The 24,455-nt window shown below is 38.5% G+C and overlaps 1 protein-coding gene across 1 annotated transcript in view; it reads right to left on the minus strand.

Annotated features, from left to right (window-relative positions):
• Positions 1-24,455, minus strand: part of LOC145400382 (glycerol kinase-like) — a 41,925-nt gene that overhangs the window by 6,360 nt on the left and 11,110 nt on the right. The window contains exons 8-11 of the mRNA XM_080272897.1: positions 22,717-22,973; positions 20,244-20,449; positions 18,279-18,416; positions 14,150-14,236 (exon numbers count right to left, since the gene is read on the minus strand). Coding sequence (XP_080129023.1) covers positions 14,150-14,236; positions 18,279-18,416; positions 20,244-20,449; positions 22,717-22,973 — 688 coding nt within the window. The remainder of the gene's footprint in view (positions 1-14,149; positions 14,237-18,278; positions 18,417-20,243; positions 20,450-22,716; positions 22,974-24,455) is intronic.

The following is a 24,455-nucleotide window of genomic DNA, read 5'->3' on the forward strand; positions in this document are numbered from 1 at the left end:
CACTACAGTACAATACTCTGTTAACCTAAAATACTTATAATTGTCCTACATAGTACATTATAAAAAACAGCCATTTACCAAACAGCAAAAACACTATTATACTGTTAGTACCTGGTACCTAAATCTAAGCTCTTCAGATATAACAGACAAATACACTGTACTATCTGGTTTAAGTGTTAGATTTGCTCATACAGATTAAATATATCCACATACTGACACATAATTTCATTCCTGTATAATGGAGATAATTCATACAGAAGGCAAGCCAAGTACAAACAACTGAATCTGTAGAGTTACCATGACAAGGCATATCATAAACAAGCAGATAACATCTTCAGGAATATGACAAGCCAAGTTAATTTCAACAATGAAAGTTATTGATAATACAGTATACCCTAGCTACAACTCCACAACAGTATATCTAAAACAAGATTATACTTTGATACACAGTGTAATAAATCTGTGGCAGAAAAAAAGCTTATTTCAAAACATTAAATTTCATAGCAACACTCTCAATACCATTCACAGTCCACTATAACCCATTACAGCTTTTATTACACGGACTATGCGCTATAAGTGGTGGCAGTTTAATACGACATGGTTATAAAGAATTTTTTATTCATTATCTATATAGATAACTTATTATCTTCAAAGCTATCTTCCATGCAGAACCTTGTTCATTTACACCATCCTGCAATGCATCATAGGAAATGTAAAATACTGTAGTTAGTTCTAGGGGATTCCATATTCATTTCAGTGGAATAGCAAATACTTAGGAAGCCAAAAATCCTACCATTTGTAATCTTACAATGCATAACAAAACATTCACGCATGCATCATTCTGTATGCCCCCCAGATTTTCAGACATGAGGGTCTACTAACCACCCTGACATCAGATTGATCCCATCATGAAATCGACATTTAAGAGGGTTCAGAATATGTCCATGTTCTGACATGTTAACACCTTCCTGAAGTTTCCTCAATGACATAAACAGATTCTTACTCACTAATATTGCCACACTAACAAAGTAAATTTCACCTTCCACACCTATACCCATGTGCATATCATAGGGTGGGAGTGGGTCACTTGCCTAGACAGAAAATGGCGTTCTCAGCCCTATGGATCAGTTGCCCTTCAAGACCCCCAAACAATAACTTGAACAAGTATAGCAGAGCTGCACATCCATGTCATGCATAAATAAGCTGGCCTAAACTATTCATTCATTCACTATACTACTGGCCATGACATCAGTAATGGTAATTCAAAATGCGTGAAGGAATGACAGGGGACTCCCTAAATACTATAATGTTGAACCTATGAGCCCAGATTTTATCTATGACAACAATGTAACATGAAATCTACGCAGATGGGTAAATTTCCAGATAAATTTGTTCAAAACAGGTATTTCCAATACTACTACTGACTGACAGCTGTTGGACTACTCTTCCATTTACCGAGCATATTTTGTTTGTTGATGGCCCCAGCAACATTTAAGTTCTCATTTCTATAATTATTCAGGAAAGTTACCTTTCTACTGAACCCAGCACTTGTCAAATTCTCCTATACTTAATCTCCATTTCCAACCGAAATTATATTCTGGCCACTTGGCTACCACTTACAGTATAAACTTCATGAAAAGCACTACTGGAACATATGACAGGTATGTGCTTATAAAATATATCATCATCATCATCATCATCATCATCTTCATCATCTAATACTGTGTTGCCCCACAAGGAATGTAAGAACCCAGGGCTAGGCAAGTTGGTCCTGTTACGAGAAATGTAAGAGCCTGGGGCTAGGCAAGTTGGTCCTGACATTTAAGATGATAGTGACCAGCCTCACTCATCCCTGAGTGGCATTACGTGAGCCATAAACCCTAACCACTCCTTGGATATGAACCTGCACAGGCTCAATCCAATTGAAGTGCCTTAATTACCCACTAAACCACCAGATGCCATAATTTGTTTATATGGTTACCACCCAGTGTAGTAAATGGTTTCCTGATGTACAGGAAACCATTTGGCTTGTCACTCAGTGTAGAGTCACTCATAGGCAAAAGGAAAAGGAAAGAATGAAGGAAACAAAGACAGAAGAGGGAGTGTAGAGTCACCTGTAAGCATAAAGAAGAGGAAAGAATGAAGCAAAAACGACAGAAGAGGATGGAAGGAAAGAAAGAAGGAAGAGAGGAAAGGGAAGTCAGCCAAGAGCAGCGCTACATCGACTGAGTGCATGGTGAGTGCCCCCACCAGTCAAATAAATAAGGCTAACATTAAATACTCTCAATACAATGATGGGAGCCATATATATGGCTCTCTTTGAAGAAAGCAGTCAGTGATGCATAAGAATAAGGACGGAAATGAATCACCATTTAATCTGAATAAGAAATCACAGATCTATGGAATGTTGGGTCATATACAACCAATGCAAACAAAAATATTGCAACAATGTTCAGTATTTTATAACCAGTATAACACCAAACAGACAGGCAGAGAGAGAAAGCATCAAAGGCACACACTACAACAACTATTAATAAGATTTACATCAAATATAATACTCCCTGTACATCCACATATAAACTATAATTAAGATAAAGTACTAGATATTGCATCACATGAATCAGCACCATAATAATAAACCAGCACTATGATAAAGCATACTGCATTTTGCAATGCAGTTTAACTTTACTGGAAAGCCTTGTAAAATTGAACAAAATAGCACCGCTCTGGTACATATAGAGAATAAGTGTATTTGACCTAGTATTGTAATATGATATATATTCATCACTGATACATATAAAATTCTAGTCAAGTAAGTACAGTACCTTATTTTTTATTTTTATTTTTTTTTAATAACAGAACAGAGGAAGGAAAAACAAACGAATCACAACAAATAATCAATACACCAGATTACTGGCATTCTCCATTCATTAAAAATCTGTAACAGTTGGAATTGAACAGCTTTAGGTTGATGTTTGCAGGGAAACAACTCCAGGTAAGTGAGTTCCAGAGGGATGCAGTTCAGGAAATGAAAGAATCCTGATAGGAAAAAGTTCTGCAATATGGCTGTGTGACATTCCAGTCATGAGCGCTACCAGATGCCTTTGTAGCATGAGGGAAGACATGGAGAGGTGGCACATTGGTCACAACTTCATCTGAGCATTTGCCATAAAAGTATCTGTAACATAATGCAAGGGAGGCAAGATTCCTTCTTACTTATAGGGGAGGTACTTTACTTCTGACAGCAGGGTTATTAATAATTCCAACAGCTTTGCTCTGAATTTTGTCTAGTTGTTTTAGTGCAACCTCTCCACCTCTATTCCAGGAGGGTGACCAATACTCTAGCTGAGAGCGCACAAGACTTATAAATCACAGCTAACTGCTATAAATGAAGAAAATCTGTCAGCATTCCGTTTGATAACTGAAATGTTTGTTTTAATAGTCTATATAACAGCAAGTCTATATAACAGCAAGCAAAGCATAACCATTAAGGAAAATGGTGAGGCACTAACTGCTGCACAGGAACATCAGTTCACAGCATGGAACGAACTTGCAGGGCCAGTTGCTTGCCTGCGGTTCATGGATCTGCTCAACCAAACAGACCAGGGTCACTCAACATCAATAACAACTCTATGTATTTAGCTGTAATGTATTTTCCTTTTATCATAAGATCAAGTGCAACAGCATTAACTGATGTCATGTACAATCTCAATTAGCAATAATAATAACATATCTGTATATATATACAAAGACAAACATGCTATATATCATATGGTACAGTATCATAACACTGGTGATGCTGAACAATCAACAGTTTTACAAGTTTCCATGAATTCTGTTACCACAAGTACAAATGTATAATCAACTAATCAATCGATATGTATTTACAGTTAACCCAGTTAAATTTCCATGCTTGTCTAAAGGATATTGCTCACAACCCCTGACCTGGATTAACATTTGAGCTCTCATTTTTTTATTAAATTATTTTCTTGCTTTCCAACGGTACCAATAGCTGTAGGGCAATATTGTATCTCTATTAAAGTATTCAATGAAAAGCAACAGGAAAAAGGCACTTTCTTCAATATGACATGCGCACACACGAGTGCACTCGTCCTCTCTCTCTCTCTCTCTATCTCTCTCTCTTACTCACATCCAAAACCACAAAACTACATATACATGTATATTAAGTACTACATCTTGGTAAATATACTGAGGTGCAGCTAAACAGGTGCTACACACCTGCCATAATGATGTAGGTATGCAAGCACAGGGTTAAAAAAAGCAGTGACTACCATGAAAGCAACAGTTATTTAACCCCTGCTAGGCTGGTTCTTTGTAAGGTACTTTACCTCCCTTGCATCACTGTTTTATAACCAATGTACAGGTACCTTTCAATTTACACGAGTTTAAATTACAGGTTTTTTAAATAACACAACATAAAAAAATCTGTCTTTTTGTTGACAATACACATTTTTCTATTTAAAAAAAAAAAAAAAAAAAAAAAAAAAAAAAAAAAAAAATTAAGAAAAACGAAACTCGCGGCATGGGGAATTTCATTTTGCGTCCACCAGAGGTCTCACACTGTCTTCCCGCGCTGGAGGATGAAAAATGCTGCCAAACACACATTCACTGTTGTCCTAGCTTCATGTCAACATCACTGTGCAGCCTCAACAGTGTTTTACACCATTTTTTGTTGTGATATGAGCTGCCTGTGCCTCTCCTCTCTATCTGTACAGTGTGTACATAATTCATGTGTAATTAAAGGTTGGAAATTACAGTATACAGTAAAAGTCCAATTCTTCGGCATCCAATTCCCCGGCAAATCTGACATTTCGGCAGTTTTGAGAAATAGTCCCATTTACGAAAATCTCTGATCGTTCGGCAGATTTTCCGATTTTTTTCGTCAGTCTTGAAATTCTCCATGAGGACCCTCTACTGCTGGGGACTTCTTCCAGCAGTAGCAGAGTCCAATCAACCCCTTCTATTGTACATATGTAATTAAGGAACCTACTATAAGATTAGGTAAGTGCATGTGAACTTGTGGGCCTACTGTACCATTACATTTATATACAGTATGTTCACTAATTTCTTTATTTTTCATATTCATGTATAGTACTGTATTCATTACAGTATTGTACAGTATCAAACAGTATACAGTACTCTCTCCAAACACATTTGTAATGATATGAGTGGTGATGATAGTGTTCACCGAAACATACAAGGTATTGAGTGGGTAGGGTTTTTGATAATTCGGCAATTTTGATTTTTCGGCACTAGCCTGGTCCCATAGATGCCGAAAAATAGGACTTCTACTGTACTTGTATTTTTTGGCCATATAGTATAGTACGTTATAAAGTTTCCTGAACCTAAATCGTTCACTTAACATGTAAAGTATTCTCATGGGAAAGTTATATTTAAATTACACAAAATTCAAATTACATGACTTCTTCTGGGACACAATAACGTACTTGCGTATCTTGAGAGGTTCAGTACCTGTAAATTGTACCTTACGAGGTTTGGCCTGTGCAGACCTTCATTGAACCCCATAAGAGGTCTGCAGCTCAGCAAGGGTTAAAGATATTATATCAAATCAGGGATGCTGGGGTCCAGGGCTAGGCTACTTAATCCAGATACTAAAGGCAAGATAGACTAGTTACTTGCTCCTGAGCAGTATTATGTATACATAATGAAAATATAAAAAGCTGATCCTAAATTTATAAACACTCACCTTACTGTCAGTCTTGTCAGAATACAAGGCTCTGTGATGGTAAGTTTTAGCAAATATGATATTACGAAAAAATCATTTTTAACCCCTTGGTTGCAACATACCTTGCAGTGGTTACATGGATTTCTGGTAGGATGTTACATATCACTTGGAATCCAGCCCTGTTATATAAATTTTGTCAACGATAAATAACTCCTTATGCATGACGAGAGGACAGATTGTTCAAGATCTTTGCCTCTTGCTCAATGATAACCACACTCACTGTTATCCTCTTGCAGTTACTGATCATGTATCTCATAATCAATCCTTGCACTCCTCCACTTCCTGTGGCATCCAAATGGCCTACATGATCCCAAAGAGATAAAGTATTCACTAAGTAGTCTTGATGCTGCCCACTAATAGTGAACTGAGCGTGTGGCACAGAGGGTTCGAAAAATGTGAAGCATTACCAAAGCATAAGATGACCACACCTCCTATGCATGCATCCCCATACAACCAAAGCTACATAGCCATCAAGTCTACTCTCTCCCTTACTCTATTCAAGTAAAGCAAAATACTGTTCCTCAGTGATTCTCATAATGAAGTGGAAGAAATTGTTGCCGAGTCATGATAATGAAGATGATGATGATGAAGGTTATAGCAAGGTGTGATCAGAAAGTTCTGACAATCATATTGTATCGTTTATAAATGCTCCAACATGCTTGCATGCATCGGCCTTGGTCACCTAAGGGCAGCTCTTCACACTGCTCGATCTCTGGCTGCCTCCCTGTTCAGTCCCGTCCCTGAGGTCATGCTCTATGACCTCATCCCAGGTCTTTTTCAATCTGCCACTATGTAGATTGACTGACTTCCTCTGCATACATTTAATGGAAATTATGCATCAGTAAACCATCCACTTTTCTGAACTTGTGGGCATCCTGAAATCACTACTGACAGGTATGAGGTAGTCTTAGTGTTCAATCAAGAACTGTTTCCTGTACTGGGGTTACGTGAGGCTTTGAACCCCCAATATTAATTAAAAAAAAAAAAACTTAAAAATTACGCATTCATGAAACCAGGTATGTAACTGTTACCTCTTGAATTTCTAAAAACAAGGTGCTTACTTAGATCTGTCTGATATCATATTGTACAATTCTGCTCATCACTGGGAAACGTCCTACGGATGAAGGGTAAAGAAACTAACTAATGACCCATACACTTTGGCTGCTGACTATTTTAGTCTGACTAACACCAAACAATGATAACCATCAATGAGAAATCTTAGACCAAAGGGTTAAGTCAAGGCACAACAATGCATTACTAGTCCATTAAATTGCTGATCTACTGTTCAGCAATAAAAACATGATTTATAAAAAAATATCTCATCCAGTCTTTTACTGCCCACTTGGAACACAGAGGTCTGGGGCTAGGTAATAAGCAACATAATCCATAACCATCCATCCATCATCTAAACCTGTGTTGCCCCCCCACAAGGAGCGTAGCAGCCCAGGGCAGGGCAAGTTGGTCCTGACATTTAAGATGAGAGTGACCAGCCTCACTCATCCCAGAGTGACACTACGTGAGCAATAAACCCCATCCACCCCTTGGATATGAACCGACACAGGCTCAATCTGGTTGGAGCACCTTAATTACCCACTAAGCCACCAGGGGCTATAGTTTGGTTATATGGTTACCACCCACCACAGAAAATGGTTTCCTGGTAAACAGGAAACCATTTGGCTTGTCACTCAGTGTAGAGTCACCCGTAGACTGAAGGAAGAGGAAAGGATGAAGGAAAGAATGACATAAGAGGAGGGAAAGAAAGAAAGAAGGAAGAGAGGAAAGGGCAGCCACCTAAGAGCAGCACTACATCGAGTGAGTGGATAGTGTGCATCCTCCTTTAAAATACAAGTGGATTCACCTCAAATTCACCAAAATATTTACGAATCGTCATCATCATCCTAACCCAAATTCCCACACAATGAAAGTATACAAGTAAAAGGTGTACATGACTTCAAGGTATGTACAGTTACTGAATCTGATCCACTAAATCATCATTCTGGCCCTCCCAGTAGTCTGGTATTTTGTACAGTATTCTAATCTTCCTGTAACTTCACAATAAACAAAATTTCAGTATGTGGACATAATGTCTTCCCATACCAGCCACATATATGCTATATTGTAAAGTGGTTGGAGTGGCAGCCAAACATACTGATGAGGTAATCCTATTGCTCAGCAACTGTTTCATGCAGCTTGTACTATACTATCACAATCAAAAGTTGCTGATAATCCCCTGCCTGCTGACTGTTTACAAACATTTAGTTACCAGAACATAAAAATAATTATACTTCCTTCTCATATTTTTTTTTTTGTGTACTTCATACTACTATCTACCAAACATACAAGTTTTTCATACAAAACCATGCACTGCCATAGCCATCAGGGTACTATCAGTAAAATTTTGATTGTGGTAACATCTATGGACATGAAGCAGGAAGTGTAACTCAGTGTTTTCTGTTTCTTCTCTTCTGTGCTCACAAAGAGTTAGAAAAAGTCTTGCTTTGGATCACACCATCCCATCTTAAAGTGGGAAGATGAGTTGGGCTGCTGTTGCTGCTGCTGCTGATAGTGGTTGTTAACTGTTTTCTTTCTTGGCAGTTAAACACTTCACATTAAACTTACAACACCTTAATTAATTTTTTTTTTTTTTTTCTTTTTTTTTAACAGAACAGAGGAAGGAAAAACAAATGAAAAAAAAAAAAAAAAAAAAAAAAAAAAAAAAATCCATGCACCAGATTACTGGTGTCCTCTGTTCATAAAATATCTGTAACAGTTAGACTTGAACAGCTGTAGGTTGAAGTTTGGAGGGAAACAACTCTGGGGAAGTGAGTTCCAGAGAGATGCAGTTCGGGGAATGAAAGAATTCTGATAGGCAGAAGTTCTGCAGAATGGCTGAGTGACATTCCAGTCATGAGGAGCGCTACCAGATGCCCATGTAGCACGAGGGAAGGCATGGAGAGGTGGCACCATGGACGCAACTTCGTCTGAGCATTTGCTATAAAAATATCTGTAAAATAATGCAAGGGAGGCAACATTCCTTCTTACTTGTAGGGGAGGTAGTTTGTTAGTAATAGCAGGGTTATTAATAATTCTAACAGCTTTGTTCTGAATTTTGTCTAGTCATTTTAATGCAACTTCTCCACATCCATTCCACAAGGGTGAGCAGTACTCAAGCTGAGAGTGCACATGACTCTTATAAATTATAGCTAAGTGCTCATCAGTGAAGAAGTTACAGATTCTGTAATAAAGAAACACACTGTATACAAAATAAATCAAGAAACCAACAAGAAATTAGGAACAAACTTAGATGTCAACAGCTTAAACACTGACCTATACGTGAAAAGAAAGTCTAGGATTCTTTTATAATCAGTTCAAACTGGAATCAGATTCATGAAGCACATGACTGCAGAAACATCTCTTGCAGATAACAGCTTGGTCATGAAGCACATGACTGCAGAAACACCTCTTACAAATAACAGCTTGGAAGACAAACAAGCTTTACAATTAAGCAGCTGAAGCCAGAATAAATACAGTGGTCGTGAAAAATGGGCAAACTTCTTGTGGACGGATAATTAACCTGACTACTTCCTGCATGTGTTTCTTCAAAAATTACTCAGCTTACTCAATAACTTATAAAGTGCTTTAAGTACTGAACTTTCAAGCCTCCAACTTCAACTGCCTTTCAGGATACAAATTAAAATGGTTAGCTTTGTACTGGCATTATCTGGTAAAAATTTTAAGTTCAGGACAGTCTGATGGAGGAATTACATCAATTTGATATATCAGAGTTATGAATAACAAGTCATCTTTCTAATTAATGAATGCCACTGTATCAAATTACTACCATATGCATGTATGGTCGACTAGTCTTAATACTCTTCAGTCTGAACTAGACTCAATATTCCAACAAATTGCCCTGATAACAGGCAAGATATCAAACTCCTTCATACATTCTGCATAGCCCTTATTGAAAACAACAGCTCATCACCTCAACCATACAACATAAACATACAGCTACAGCAAGAGCCATGGAAATATCTTACAGTATATGAGGAATTCAGTCAAATAACAACAAACGTGCCAAATCAATGTTTTGAGATAAAGTGTTAAAAATTTGTTTTGCTGTAACCCATTAACCAGTGGCCCAATTTTAGTAAACAATGTCTCAAAAAGCAGAGCTGGTAAAATACTTAAAGACACATAAGAATAAAGTACTAAATATATGTTATATCAGGTTATACTGCTGTTCAGTTATTAACCCCATACCATAGTACTTCTACGAAAAAAAAGCATAATTTAAAAATAACCACAAAAACAAACAGGACAATCACCAACCCATGTACAGTAGCGCTGCAGGTATTTAAGTACTGTGGGGGGGGGTGAGGATTAATAGTGGTCCAGTATATCATCAATCTAGTGCTTACCGTTCATCACTAACTTGTTGCAGATTAGGACCAGTGCCTCACTTGTCAGTATCCACTGATCCAGTTACAGTCACTTTGTCAAATAAAGAACAAACTCTACGCTCAGCTAAAACATGAATGCTAAGGAATGATGATCGACAAACATAAGTCACTTTAGCATACTCAATACAATAACTAATCGTATGTGACTTGCGTGACTACAGCCCTCGACGCGAGGCTGCTTCATAGCAACACTCTTCAGATGACTGGCAATGTAACTGTTCTGTCTGTTACAATCACTCACGGCCCAAAAAGCTGTAAATAGATCACTCACTTTATCATTGGCCAAGTGGTTGAAGCAGCCACACTTACACGGAGAAATGATTTTCCTAGCTGGCACTTCCTTCTTTGTGCTATGACTCATGTATGCTTCCCAAGCATTTCGTTTTTGTTTGACAACTGCATGATTCCAAGATGGATCACATTTTCGCTTCAATGTATGCTCAGGGACCTCCTGGTCATCATCATTATGTGACTCACTCGTGTTGCGATGTATATCACTGTAAATCTGAGGCAAAAATAACGTAATAAACCAAAAGCATGTCTGTATAATTATTCCCTTGTACAAAGGACAAGGGGAAAAAGAAGTGTGTGGTAATCATTGGGGCATTTGTCTTCTTAGTATAATAGGAAAAGTGTATGGAAGGATACTTATTGACAGTTAGAGAAAGAACAGAGGAATTAGTTGAAGAACAGGGAGGCTTTAGGAAGGGAAGAGGTTGTGTAGATCAGATATTCATTCCTAGATTTTTAGTGGAAAAGTTTCTAGAGAAGGGAAAGAAGTTGTATGCGGCTTTCATGGATTTGGAGAAAGCATATGACAGGGTGGACAGACAAGGATTGTGGAAAGTATTAAGAATATATGGAGTAGATGGGAAGTTGTTGAATGCTGTGAAGAGTATGTGTGATGGTGCTAAGGCTGCAGTGCGTGTGGATGATGAACCGAGTGAATTTTTCTCTTTGAAGGTTGGGTTGAAACAGGGATGTGTCATGTCTCCATGGTTGTTCAATCTGTACATGGATGGGGTAATAAAAGAGGTACAAGGTAGGGTTGTGGATGTTGGAGTGGCCCTGGTGAGTGAGGGTAGTGTTTGGAAACTTCCTGTACTGTTGTTTGCAGATGATACTGTGTTGTTGAGTGAAGATGAAGGGGAGCTGCAGGGCTTGGTGGATGAGTCTGAGAGAGTGTGTAACAAACGGAATCTAAAGGTGAATGCAGGGAAGAGTAAAGTGATGGTCTTTGAGAGAGGTGAAGTCAGTGAATGTACAGCAAGGTTGGATGGTGAGGAATTGGAAAATGTGAGTACATTTAAGTACTTGGGTAGTGTGATGAGTAAGGATGGGGATTTGGAGGGTGAAGTGCTTGAAAGGGTACAGTAGGGAAGAAACTTTGCTAGTTCCTTGAAAGCAGTGATAAGAAACAGGTAAGTGAGCATGGAAGTGAAAAAGTTACTACATGACAGAATTGTGATACCAACTCTAACGTATGGAAGTGAAGCTGTGACGTTGTTGGAAGGACACAAGTCAAGAGTGAGAGCAGTGGAAATGAGTTAAGAGGAGCCTGTGGAGTCACATGGAGAGACAGGCTGACAAATGAAGATATAAAGGAGCGTTGTGGTGTGGATGTGGATGTGATAGGAAGCGTTAGGAGGAATACACTGAGGTGGTTTGGCCATGTGGAGAGGATGGAGGGTGAAAGACTGACAAAGAGAGTGTACGTGAGCGAGGTGGAGGGGGAGAAAGGGAGGGGGAGACCGAGGATGAGATGGAGGGATGGGGTGGAGAAGTATATGAGAGAGGGGGGTGTGAGTTGGGAGCAGGGCAGTGAAATGGCAATGGACAGGGCAACGTGGAGGTGATTTGTTTGTGGCCACCCCGAATGAGACTGAGGCATCTGGCAATAGATAGATAGACAGATGTCTGTGTGGCTTACAACGTAAACAGAACTGGGAAAAGGCAGGATCTGGCCACACCCACCAGCCAACACACCCACAAAACATGGCCACTGATTGGATGAGAGTGTGATGTCATCATGAGACCCACCACTCACTGGCAGTCTGGAGGAGTGCTTGCTGGCATGTTCATCTTTCTTCCAGTACAACTTTCCTCGGGAGAAACACAGGCCACGTGTACCAATCTGCAGCATGTTAGGACAAGAATCTACCTTGTTGTATAAGACTTTCCACCATGATGTCAAGACGAACACACCATGAAAACAATTCCACTGGACAGAAAAACGACAGACGAGTGTGTTGCAACCTAAATCTCAATTTTAGATATTTGGCACGTTCATCGTTATTTGACTGAATGCCTCATATGATATGATACTAGAAGTTCTACCATTTGAAGCTTAGTAAATACACATACAAGAGTCCTATACTTAAGCGGTTATGTTTAGTGCACAAAGTATCAAACGGTGCTATATTACTTTACTTAAGGTGTAGTAACGCCATGGGTAGGCTTCACAACAGTTACAAGTAGGTGACTGAACCATGCTCTTAGCTGCATTACTTAAACTATTAGGCGTCTCTAAATATGGAAGGCTTGTGAACTTCAGCATGATACGTGGCTTTTTTGTTTTATTTTTACTACTGTACCACCAATTAATTTACTTTTAACTTAGAGATATTTCACAAAGTAAAGGGATTAGACATCATTTCCATTAATCCTTTCACTACTGTTTGTTTCATTATATTCTTACTGCCACCATACAATTTCATTCAGCTCAAGAAGGAACCACTTATCATAAAGGGATGAAGGTGTAATAACTGGAAGACTTGAATTTCAAAGCTATCTGAGATAAAAGGCATGCTATATAACAAGATTTGAATTCTTGTTATCCAAAACATTATCCACAAAGCTCTTCATGCATCAAATCAATGCAAAACCTAACTATCTCTGTGATTCTGCAGACTTTTGTGTATTTTGAATTCCACTGTTTCAGCAAACACTTAAAACTAAACATTAACACAATATTGCAGTCTTTCCTACATAAGCAATGCTAAAACAAACAGGCAGTGTTTGATTAATCTGGAACTGGGTGGCACTACAGGCCTCAAGAACACAGTTACAACTTACGAATAGAAAAATTTTTTACACTAGATGAAAAGGAAGACTTTGGGGGTTTATAAGACTTACTTAATTATTCATCTAAAGAAATATATCTAGTCAGGTCTGGTGAAATACTGTAGTATGCTTGCTTAGATTTGGTATACCATCGTTCATTAAGTACATAGTTAAATCATATTCAATGTATAACAACATCTGCCTACTCCTACTGTGAGATTTTCATCAAATCATAAAATATTCAGAGAAAACAACTGGCAAACAATTCCTAACTCTGAAAATATTCAGGTAAATCCCCCCAAATTAAGCCATTACATCTCCACTTTTACTTGGCTGAAGCAGAAAGTATACTGCATACACTGGGGGTTAACATAATCCCTAATAACGGTCAAAATAAAATACAGTATTCAAAACCATCAAACACGTATGCTGCGTTTCCACTAATTTTTGCTTTGTCTAGAAACTACTCAAGAAATAAGGAAAATCATACAGGTCTCTAGGATGCCATCACCAAAATCTTATAGATATTAGCCAACAAATGCATCTGAACTCCATCACTAAGATGGCATATTTTACATTTTATTCTTGCTGTCCCCAGATATTTTTATTCATCTTGGGACAGACTTCTTGTACTGAAGTAGTTTACATAAGGCTATAGTATCTAAACCCTACAGTTTACAAAGTCTCTCCAGAGATGAATAAAGCTGCCTGGTAAGAGCAAGAATAAAACTAAAATCACACTACATAGGTGATGGGATTAAACACAAGTATTGCACTACTACTACTACAGCATAAGGCTTGCCTCCACTTAGAAGCTAAAGAACACAGAAAAACACAATTTAGTTGAGCAGGGTACCTGGTCCAGGCTGTTTATCCCTAGGAAGCTCCCAGTCCATGCACCGACTGACTGCCATGCACCATCGTTCAAATCGCTCCTCTCGTTCTGTAGAAATTCAAGTTAAAGAAATCTATGTTAGATTAGCTCAAAGTTAAATGTATGAAAACTAATATGGATACAAAATAAAAGGCAACTATTGCCCTGATGTATCATTAGTCAGTCACAAGCTAACATACTTCAACAGAAAGTTTTTACACATAGCTTTCATTGTAAGGGCTGATAACCTTCTCTCTTATTATGACTGTATTATGTAGCATCACCATTAATGTCCATATTCATTATATGTGATTGAAGAAGGATTGGAAGTGTTTACAGTATTTAGAATTAGAGTGAAAAGTAATACACACATTATTTTCATTGTCCTTCTGTTGCCTGCAGCCTACCTGGTGACAGAACAAGTGAACATGAAATCAACAACACTAGGGAAAGGCCACCATACTCTGAGACATCTTACTGATGACAAGATGTTACACACACTATCCTTAGCTCCTGAGAGTGTACCGATTACACTTGCCACCTATTTAAACATCTGGTCAGTGACATAAGATGGCTGAATGTCTCTTCCTCAGACTGCCTTCAAATTCATTTGTTATAGGTGAAGAAGGAGAATTTGGTCTTGTAAGACCTATTTTTTCCCATTCCACAGCATCTGTGAGGAATGGAATAAGACATACCCTTTCTCCAAGTGGAACTGGGGGAGAGGAGGAGGATATACAAGAAATTGTTATCTAGCAACCCATAGTGTCCTGTTAGAAAAGTGTTTTGGCTTTAGCACTAACTATACTATTGTTACAGACATCTCTTGATGGCTACCTATGGTATTATAAGCACCTGATGTGAACTTTTAGATTGCACAGTCACTTGCAATGGAGTGAAACTGCAGAGTTTATATTTGTTTGCTTGGACTTGGACCTAGGAAGACCTGATGTTAGGGCACTGTAGTTCAGATCATTTAAGGCTAGGAAACCATCCTAAATCATGGCACATTATACAAGATAGAAAAACCTCTTGGAACCTCTAACATTTAAATCCCCGTGTGTAAATGCATGGCTGTTTCACTTGAGACATCTATCACCACACCATCATGTGCCTGTAGTAAAACTCTATCTATCCATGGCCTGATGCCATAGTCCCATCAGGGGTGGCCATCAGACTTTGAGTTCAACCCACTTGCTGACACGTAGGGAACATGTATGTGTTGGTTATGTGGTTACCACCCAGCATTGTAAATGGCTTCCTAACTTAAAGGAAACCATCTGGCATGTCACTAAATGTAAAGCCATCTGAAAAGGAAAGAAGAGTAAGAAAATGTGACAAGAAAATCAAAAGACATAGGAAGAGAAGAGGGCAGACACAGAAAAAGAATGATAAAGGTGAAGAAAGAAGTAGGCAGCACTACATCAAGTGAGTGAATGATGGTTGCCACCACTTATCACCACCAATAATCCCCTTATTCAGGGGGTATCTTCTCCACTTTGTTCTGTCTAATTCAAAATATATATTACCCCCTGACACTAAGCTCCCTGCACCCTATCCCCTTCCTAAAACTGCACTTATTTTCATAATCTGGATTTTCCAAAAAATAGTTAATTTTCTTCCAAATCAATTATAAATAATACAAAAAAAAAAATCATGTACTTACCCCAGTGTATATATATATATATATATATATATATATATATATATATATATATATATATATATATATATATATATATATATATATATATATATATATATATATATTAATATATATATAATATATATATATATATATATATATATATATATATATATACAGTACAATCCCAGCTATCCGGTATCCAGACAAACGGAATACTCAGAACAATGGGAAAATTCAAGGGCTGGTAAAAATGTCAGTAAGTTATAACTGTGCGCCAATTTGAATGGACCGCCAAACCGCCGTTTGATTGTGTCACGTGAGGCTGGGGGAAGTCAGACAAAGCGAGGTGAAGGCATTTCCGGCTGATGTAAATCCCTAGCAAATCCTCTTAACCACCCCTCCTCTCCCCCTCTTTCCCCTACTTGAGTTCAGTCATCCTCCACACCCTCCAAAAATCACCAGTCTGCGTTTTGCCACCAGACAGTAAACAAGGTCTTTTGCTGTTGTGTTCCTCTGATAGACGGTAATTTGTACACTCCAAAACGCCTGAAGAGCAAACTAAACGTAAGCGTATCGTGCTTACCTTGAAACAGAAGCTGGACATATGCAACAGACTTGAAAAAGGCGAACATTATAAAACACTAATGGCTGAATATAAATGTTAATAGGAATGAAAGTTTACTTTGTTGGAAGAAAAATAAATAATATGCCTCCATTTCATACGTACATCATTTATTTTATTTTCTGCAAAACAGCTGAGTGGCGGGTGAGGGGTGGAGTGATGGAGGTCAGGTAGGGAAGAAGAAGAAGTCGGAAACGTAAACAAACTCACGTGAGGGCACAAGTGTTGTGATAATTCTACAGTGCAGTCTTAACACATCATCAGTTCACTAATAAATGTTCAAGCTTTTATTTCTTTATTTTATTTTTCAATTTTTATGAGTACAGTACATATAATGAATACAGTAATTCGGTAAACAATGGACTGGTGTAATTTGCAGTACTGTAAGTTGCTAGACATTGCACACGTGCGTTATGACCATGGTGTGTGTTTACAAGGCAGTTTTTCAGGCGGAATCTCTTAGTGTAACCCCTAATGTGAATGGTGAGTACCTGAACTGTATTTACTGCTGTGATAGCCTTTGTATAGATTTGACTTGAAAATCAGAAATACGGGAAAAATCTGTAACCGGGAAGGTAAATTCCCCAAGCCACCCGGTTAACTGGGATTGTACTGTATATATATATATATATATATATATATTCCTTCTGCCTACGGGTAACTTTACACTCCCTCTTCTGTCTCTCTCTCCTTCATTCTTTCCTCTTCCTTCTGCCTGTGGATGACTCTACACTGAGTGACAAGCCAAATGGTTTCCTGTCCACCACGAAACCATTTACTATGCTGGGTGGTAACCATATAACCAAATTTTGGCACCTGGTGGTGCAGTGGGTAACTATGGCACTCCAATCGGATTGAGTCGGTGAAGGTTTATACACGTAATCAAGGAGTGGTTGGGGTTTATTGCTCATGTAGTGCCATTCAGGATATGAGTGAGGCTGGTCACGCTCATCTTAAATGTCAGGACCAACTTGCCTAGCCCCGGTCTCCTATGCTTCTCATCAGGCAACGTAGGATTGGATAATGAATGAATGAAATATATATACCGTATATATATACTACATATATATATACTACGTCAACTGGCTCATGTACATCTCTACTAGTGTGTGAGTGGCTGTCTGCCATCAGTACACGTGTACTCTGCCCCTCCAGGTGCCTCTCCTCCACCTTACTCTGTCCCTGCCTGCCTCTCCCCCACCCTCCTCAGTCACCCCAGGAGGGCCTCTCAACCACCCTCCCCCTCCCCACCTCTGTCCCAGCTAGCCTCTCCCCGCACCCTCATACGCATGAGAGAGCCTGCTACACCACTCTCAGTGAGCTGGGTGCGCTTTTAAGTTTAAACATGCCTGGGAAATATTAAAACGTCCTCAGATGTGAACCGGCGCTTGACAATCACACGTCCTCAGATGTGAACTGGCATCAGAGAGTTAATTTAGCTTAGAAGTGGGCTCTCCAGAGATAAGGATTACTTCCCTCATATAGAATTCTTCACTCCAGCAAATCTGAACTTGAAATCATAAATAATTTTTCTAACTTTTTATTTTTTATATTCTTTCCCACAAATTTACAAGCCAATATGACTAATGACCAAACTCAATCTTCATCTCTAGGCACTTCTAGTATCATCATAATCAATATCCTAGCATTGTATTTGTTCAGTTTAGCTAGAAACAAACATCTATCAAACCAGATGTAATATATCGACACAAAATTAGTGTGCTTTCATTTCTACCACATGTAACCCAATATGATTTTAAATGATTTGAGCTGCGTCATACTATGTAATACAGTACGTTATATATTACAAGTGCTTTCACGAAGAAAATTCTTTGTCTCACCCTCAGGCATAATAGTAGGTGTGAAGTCATCTGTAGTCAGTGGCTTAAGCTTCGTGAGGTCCCACACACCAATTCCTTCAGCTGCTCCTGCGGCCATTGCTGCACCCAGGGCCGTTGTCTCCGTCATACTTGGACGAACTACAAGAGCAGGAAGAAACTGTAAAAATCTGAGGAAGCTGTCGGGTCTTACAGAACCTGCTTATGTATTAACTTGAATCAGATAACAAGAGTTTACAAAAATTATAACAAAATGACTAATATGTTTAGACTCCCTCAATAAGATATAAGCTTTTTCATCATATTTCTCTTACATTAAATAATGGTGGACCCTCTTAAAGTAGACTTCCATTAAGGCAGACAAGTAAAGTAAGACACATTTTCAAAGTGAGTAAACAAAGCTCTAAGCAAGACACCCAGCAAAGACTCAAAACCTCATCACTGTTTCTTTAGCTGTCATTTCTGCTGATCCATCCATCCATCCATCATCCAAACCTACAATGCCCCCTGAGAAACACACCCCTTGGATATAAACCTACACAAGCTCAATCCAACTGGAGCGCCTTAATTACCCACTAAACCACCTCGTGCCATAATTTAGTTATATGGTTACCACCCTGCATAGTAAATGGTTTCTTGGTGGTCAGGATACCATTTGGCTTGTCACTCAGTGAACAGTCATCATTAGGCAGAAGGAAGAGGAAAGAATGAAGGAAAGAAAGACAGAAAAGGGAGTGTAAAGTCACACACAGGCAGAAGGAAGAGGAAAGAATGAAGGAAAAAGAGACAGACAATGAGGGAAGGAAGAAAGGAAAGGGCAGACACCCAAAGCAGCTCTACATCGTGTGAGTGGATGATGAGCGTCCCCACCTACACATATCCCATCTGATGCTGTGTAAACTTTTTGAATGTTGAAAAATTAAATGTGAAGAAGGTAAACTGATGAATTCTGGTATCATATTATAAATATGCTTTACAGCAAACAACCTGTTATGATAAACTCCCTTCCCTGGCAATTAGTCTGCCTTAAAGGGGTTTTACTGTACAGTATTTCCAGATGATATTATTCACCTTAGAAGCGACTTTTCAAACTAGAATCAGTACATTGAGCCTTCACTTATCTCTTCACTACACGATTCCCCTCCTGAGCTGAGTATAACTATCTAGTAGCTATAAGAATAAAAGTTATATGGCCTCCAAGGGCTGAAGGATATATATATGGACACACCCACTGTCATACCATAAAAAGGATTTTCTGTACTATATTTTCAGGAAAACATACATGCTGTAATGACAATTTACAACCATAATGTAATTCCAAGTACCATAAGTGTCTCTTGATATTAAAAAACTGGGTTAAAACTGTTTCATATTCCTAATAAACAGCTTTTACTTTAACTTGGCCTAAAACTGTAATCTTTCCAACTTGAATGGTGAGCTGCAACAATAGGATAACACCAAAATATAATCCTAGTTATGCAGAGGTGTTGTGGAAACAATGCAGAGCCATGACTGCCTTTTTCTGCCATGCATCTATGTGAAGTAAGCTGAATAGGAACAAAAATCTGGGCCAAGTTAAGGTAAAATGGATACAGTAGTAGTAGTGGTAGCAGCAGTACTTGCAACCTCAGACACATCTGAACATGAGCCCAGCAGACTGTAAGTCAAGTGTCTCATAATTGAGAGTTTTTTCCTAATGTGGATGTAATTCTTCAACTCCCGTAGCACAGTGGTAGATGCAATTCCAGGCTCATCCAGATTTAAACCCAGTGGATTACAGGCCAAAGTTGCCTATCTCCTGCAGTCCACCATCCTCCTTTTAGGAAATAAGCAGGGAACTAGGGGATGCTTGTATAACTGGGCACTAGAGTCACAGTTATATCAGTGTCAACACATGAAGACATCCCTCACCTGCACCTTCCACTTTAATCAAACACCAAATACAGAAATCAGGTATTGTTCACTTACCTACAGGAACACCTGCAAGGTCTGCTTGCAACTGCATCAAGGTATTATTGACTGTCATACCACCATCAACTTGCAGTTTGTTGAGAGCAATTCCAGAATCTTTTTGCATAGAATCCAATATTTCTCGAGTCTGGAAGCACACAGCCTCCAGCACCGCCCTGGCTAAGTGAGCTCCAGTGCTGCCCTGAGTCAAACCACATATTGTCCTGTTGGCCAAAATGAATACAGGAAGTCCTTGTTATAATCATTATGCATGTTTTTTTTTCCCCAATCCCTTTATTGTAATTAAGCCTACACTAAAGAACAAGACTGCCAATTAATTACACTGCTACCTATTAAGATATATGAATTTTGAAAATCTAAAGTATAGTACCTGTTGTACGAATAAAGTTCCAGTATTAAGGAGCTCATCCATGTCACATAACATGGATTTACAGTAAACAGGCCCTTGCTTGGAGAAGCATTTTCATGTTAATTTTTGCTGTTTAAATCAAATTATACAAATTTTAATGATGCCTTATTTTCTCTTATGGAATTCCCATTCTGAGGTCAGGCATAGTACAACTGATGCACTTACATGAATGCTAAATGTGGAACTATGAATGTTGAATTCTTACTACAGTCACAGTTTTCACCTCTGATAAGAGACTTACAAAAAAAAAAAAAAAAAAAAAAAAAAAAAAAGGACGTGTGTATACAGTACTGTTACTATTTACTAGGAAGCAGGGCATGCAAATCATATTAAAAAGGAGGTACTGTATAACTGCTGAGTCTAAGGCAGATCTTTGTATGTGTTATGGTAGGAGTGTAATGCTATATGGTGGTGAGACGTGGGCTGTAAAGGAAGAGGATACTCGCAGGCTCAAATGTATAGGAATGACAAAAAGCAATTGGATGTGCAGTGTGTCCTTGAGTGTGAGGCCTTAGGGGCTACGTTTACGATGGAAGCGTTAAGAGGTAGGATAGGACTGGAGTGTATTGGTGCTGTGATGAGGAGAGGTACACTGGGATGGTTTGAGCATGTGGAGAGGATGGGGGATGACATTTGGGTGCAGAAAGTGAGAAGTGTTAACATTAGGGTAGGGTTGCGAGAGATAGACCGAAAAAGACCCGGGACAAGGTCATTTAGTGTGACCTCAAGGATAAGGGACTGAACAGGGAGGCTGCCAGATTTAGAGCAGCATGGACACCCATCATTAGGTGACCAAGGCCAATGCATGCACGCATGTTGGAGCCTTTAAAAACGAAACGAAAATGAAGGCAGAGTCATCACTCTTGGTCTGATGACTGGAACAGATATTTTCTAGAAGGCTTAATCCCACAGCTGCATATAGCACTCCGGAAATGCCGATCGGTAGACTGCATCGTACACTCCGGAGGAGAAGCATGAAATATTGTGAACTTCTCAGTCATTTTTTGTACCTACTGCATGCTTATGCTTGATGAGTGAGTTGCAAATCATCAGGGTGGAGTATAAACTTTGTCTAACTAAAATGTTACCATGTTTAGTTAGGTATAAGTGGGTAAAAAAAAACATGATGAAAACAGGATTTTTTTAGCTGATTTTCCCACATCATGGACATGGGAAATGTTTACGGCCGCTGCAGCCTAGGGGTCAAAGAACTACCCTACTCAAATATTAATCATGTTCTTAACTTCTAGTGTGGTACAGATGGTAAATACACCACAAATGTAGTTATAAATAATACATAAGAAAAAGGAACGCAGTGTTCATGACTAGTCTGTGTCAAAGAAGTGACACTATACTGTACCTTCATTTTTAGAGCATCTTCAGTTTTTGTACATAATAAGTAATATTCATACAGGTAATAGATGGAGGGTTACCATTAACCCTGGTAGGTACTACCATTAGTGTGAAGTGTAGCTATGACCATCATAGCCTGTCACATAATCATCACTCTTAGGCAGGAAACTCAGCCACATGTATACAGAGTTGAAGTCCAAGCTGAGAACTGGACACTGTTATACCGTAATTTATTACACATCTTTAGATTTCTTTTTCTCCCAAATGGCTTGTAGTAACTGTTGGAAGGTAATATGCTGGTTCTGGCATTTGGTTTAGTTTCCAGTCCAAAGAACACGGTAGCTATACCACAGCCAACCTCGAAATGTATGTAATAATATTTTTCAGTAGGTTATAAAATCATCTAAATGTCTATTTGGAAGAGTTAATAATATAACTATAATCTGTTACAAAAAATTATTTGGGGTAGCTGAACCCTTTAATACTAGTTATAACATTCCAGTCACAGCACTACTGACTGATACTTCATATTCGTTAAAATCAAAGCACACGACCTAAGAACTAATGAACATAAAATAGGTTCTGTTTACTAATCATTTCCAATCTAGAAGCAACATAGTTCAATGCAAATCACATCAAGCTATCTTAAATAACAGTTTTAGTGTTAACAAACACAGGTTACTGATATCTTAAAATGAATTAACTTACCCACGAGCATCAGTGCGCCAGTATGGAGCATATAAACCCGAGAAGGCAGGAACAAAGTAGACACCCCCTGAGTCCTTCACAGTCTTGGCAAGTGGCTCAATGTCTGCAGAGGTCTTGATAATGTTAAAGTTGTCCCGAAGCCAGCGTACAGCTGCTCCCGCAATGGCAACTGAACCTTCAAGTGCATATATAGTTGGGGCCTTCTTGCCCAGCTTATATCCAACTGTGGTGAGAAGACCATGCTCACTCATGACAATCTGTTCTCAGAAAGAAATTATAACACAGTTAATTACCTGTCAATATCAATGACACTTTGTTCCCTCTCAGAAATTCCCTTACACAAGGTGGCCATGACAAAAACTTTCTCTAAACCATTCTATCCTACACATTTTTCTTACTTTCTTAACCAATTTTTTTCTCTTGTCAACTCATTAACCTACAGTATAAACTGTGTAATTCTTTTATCCCATAAAATTATAAGTCTTCTTGTGCAATATCACCAATTTCCATGCTATTTAACAATTATACCTATATACCTTCCCCATGCCTTGCTGTGCACAGAGAAGTGGTGTATCAAAAGGGGAACATTGGTTCATTACCAGGATAACCCTGCAGGGACAATCGCTTGCCTGAAATTGATGGGTCCACCAAGCAGTCACACTTAGCTAATCAATTGGCCAAGTGACACAGCATTTCAAAAATGCCTGTCTTGTAAATATGAAAAATTCTATTTTTTTTCTTGAGTACTTGACAACATAATCTTTACCACACTTCAAACTAAAAATAAACATAAGACTTCTTTCAAGAGGAGATTACTGTAATTCATAATGCCGAAATTTAAAAAACATCTTGATATCAAATGTCAAGCTTCAGATACATGGAGGTGGGCAAAACAGCTACGGTGGTATAGTACTCCTCACTCTCAAATACTAATATGAAGTAATAACAGAACAAACAATGTGGGCATTTATTTATATTTACTTAACAAAAGTCTGATTCATGAGTCTGCAAGGGGTGGCCTCAACAAAAATACCACTGTATATTTGTACTGTCACTCAATAATGACATCTCCTTTCATGGCACACACAACATTCACACACAAGCTCCATAACTCTGCCCTTCCACTTCATTCTTTGTTTTTCTCCTTTCAGCCACCTTAAACAAACTCTCCCAATCAGAGAGCCTTTAATTCCTTCAATCCAATGACATATTTTACTATTTATTCTTGCTATGATCAACTCATTTTATACTGGCGAGATGTCTCACAGATCAGCGATAGAGGGAGGCTATATCTAACCCCTGCAATTAAAAAAGTCACTCCAGATGAATGCAAAATTGTCTGAAGGTTGCAAGAACACACTTAAAAAAAAAGAAATGTCAGACTGAGAGGGTTAATGCTTCCAGTAGTGTCCCTCCAACCAAAAAAAAAAGCGTACTGATGACACTCACTACAAGGTTTCCCTATCAATCGTATCATAACCCTTCTTTAGACTCATGAGGAGAACATACAACTTCCTTCTCTGCACTGAAAGGAATTTACCACACATTATCAATTTAATATCAGAAATCTAGAACTCTCTTAAATTTTGGACATGAATACTGATCCACATTTTAGATGAACAACAATGAAACTCTTAGGCAATATTCTGAGAAGTCTGTTGTGCTCCAAAGATCACATTACTAAGTTCTGAAAGTTTTTCTTTATTGTCTTGTTATATTCTGTCAAGGAGTGAACTGAT

This window comes from Coenobita brevimanus, chromosome 52, assembly GCF_032717465.1.
Source record: "Coenobita brevimanus isolate Jiangsu-jjx chromosome 52, ASM3271746v2, whole genome shotgun sequence".
NCBI lineage: Eukaryota > Metazoa > Arthropoda > Malacostraca > Decapoda > Coenobitidae > Coenobita > Coenobita brevimanus.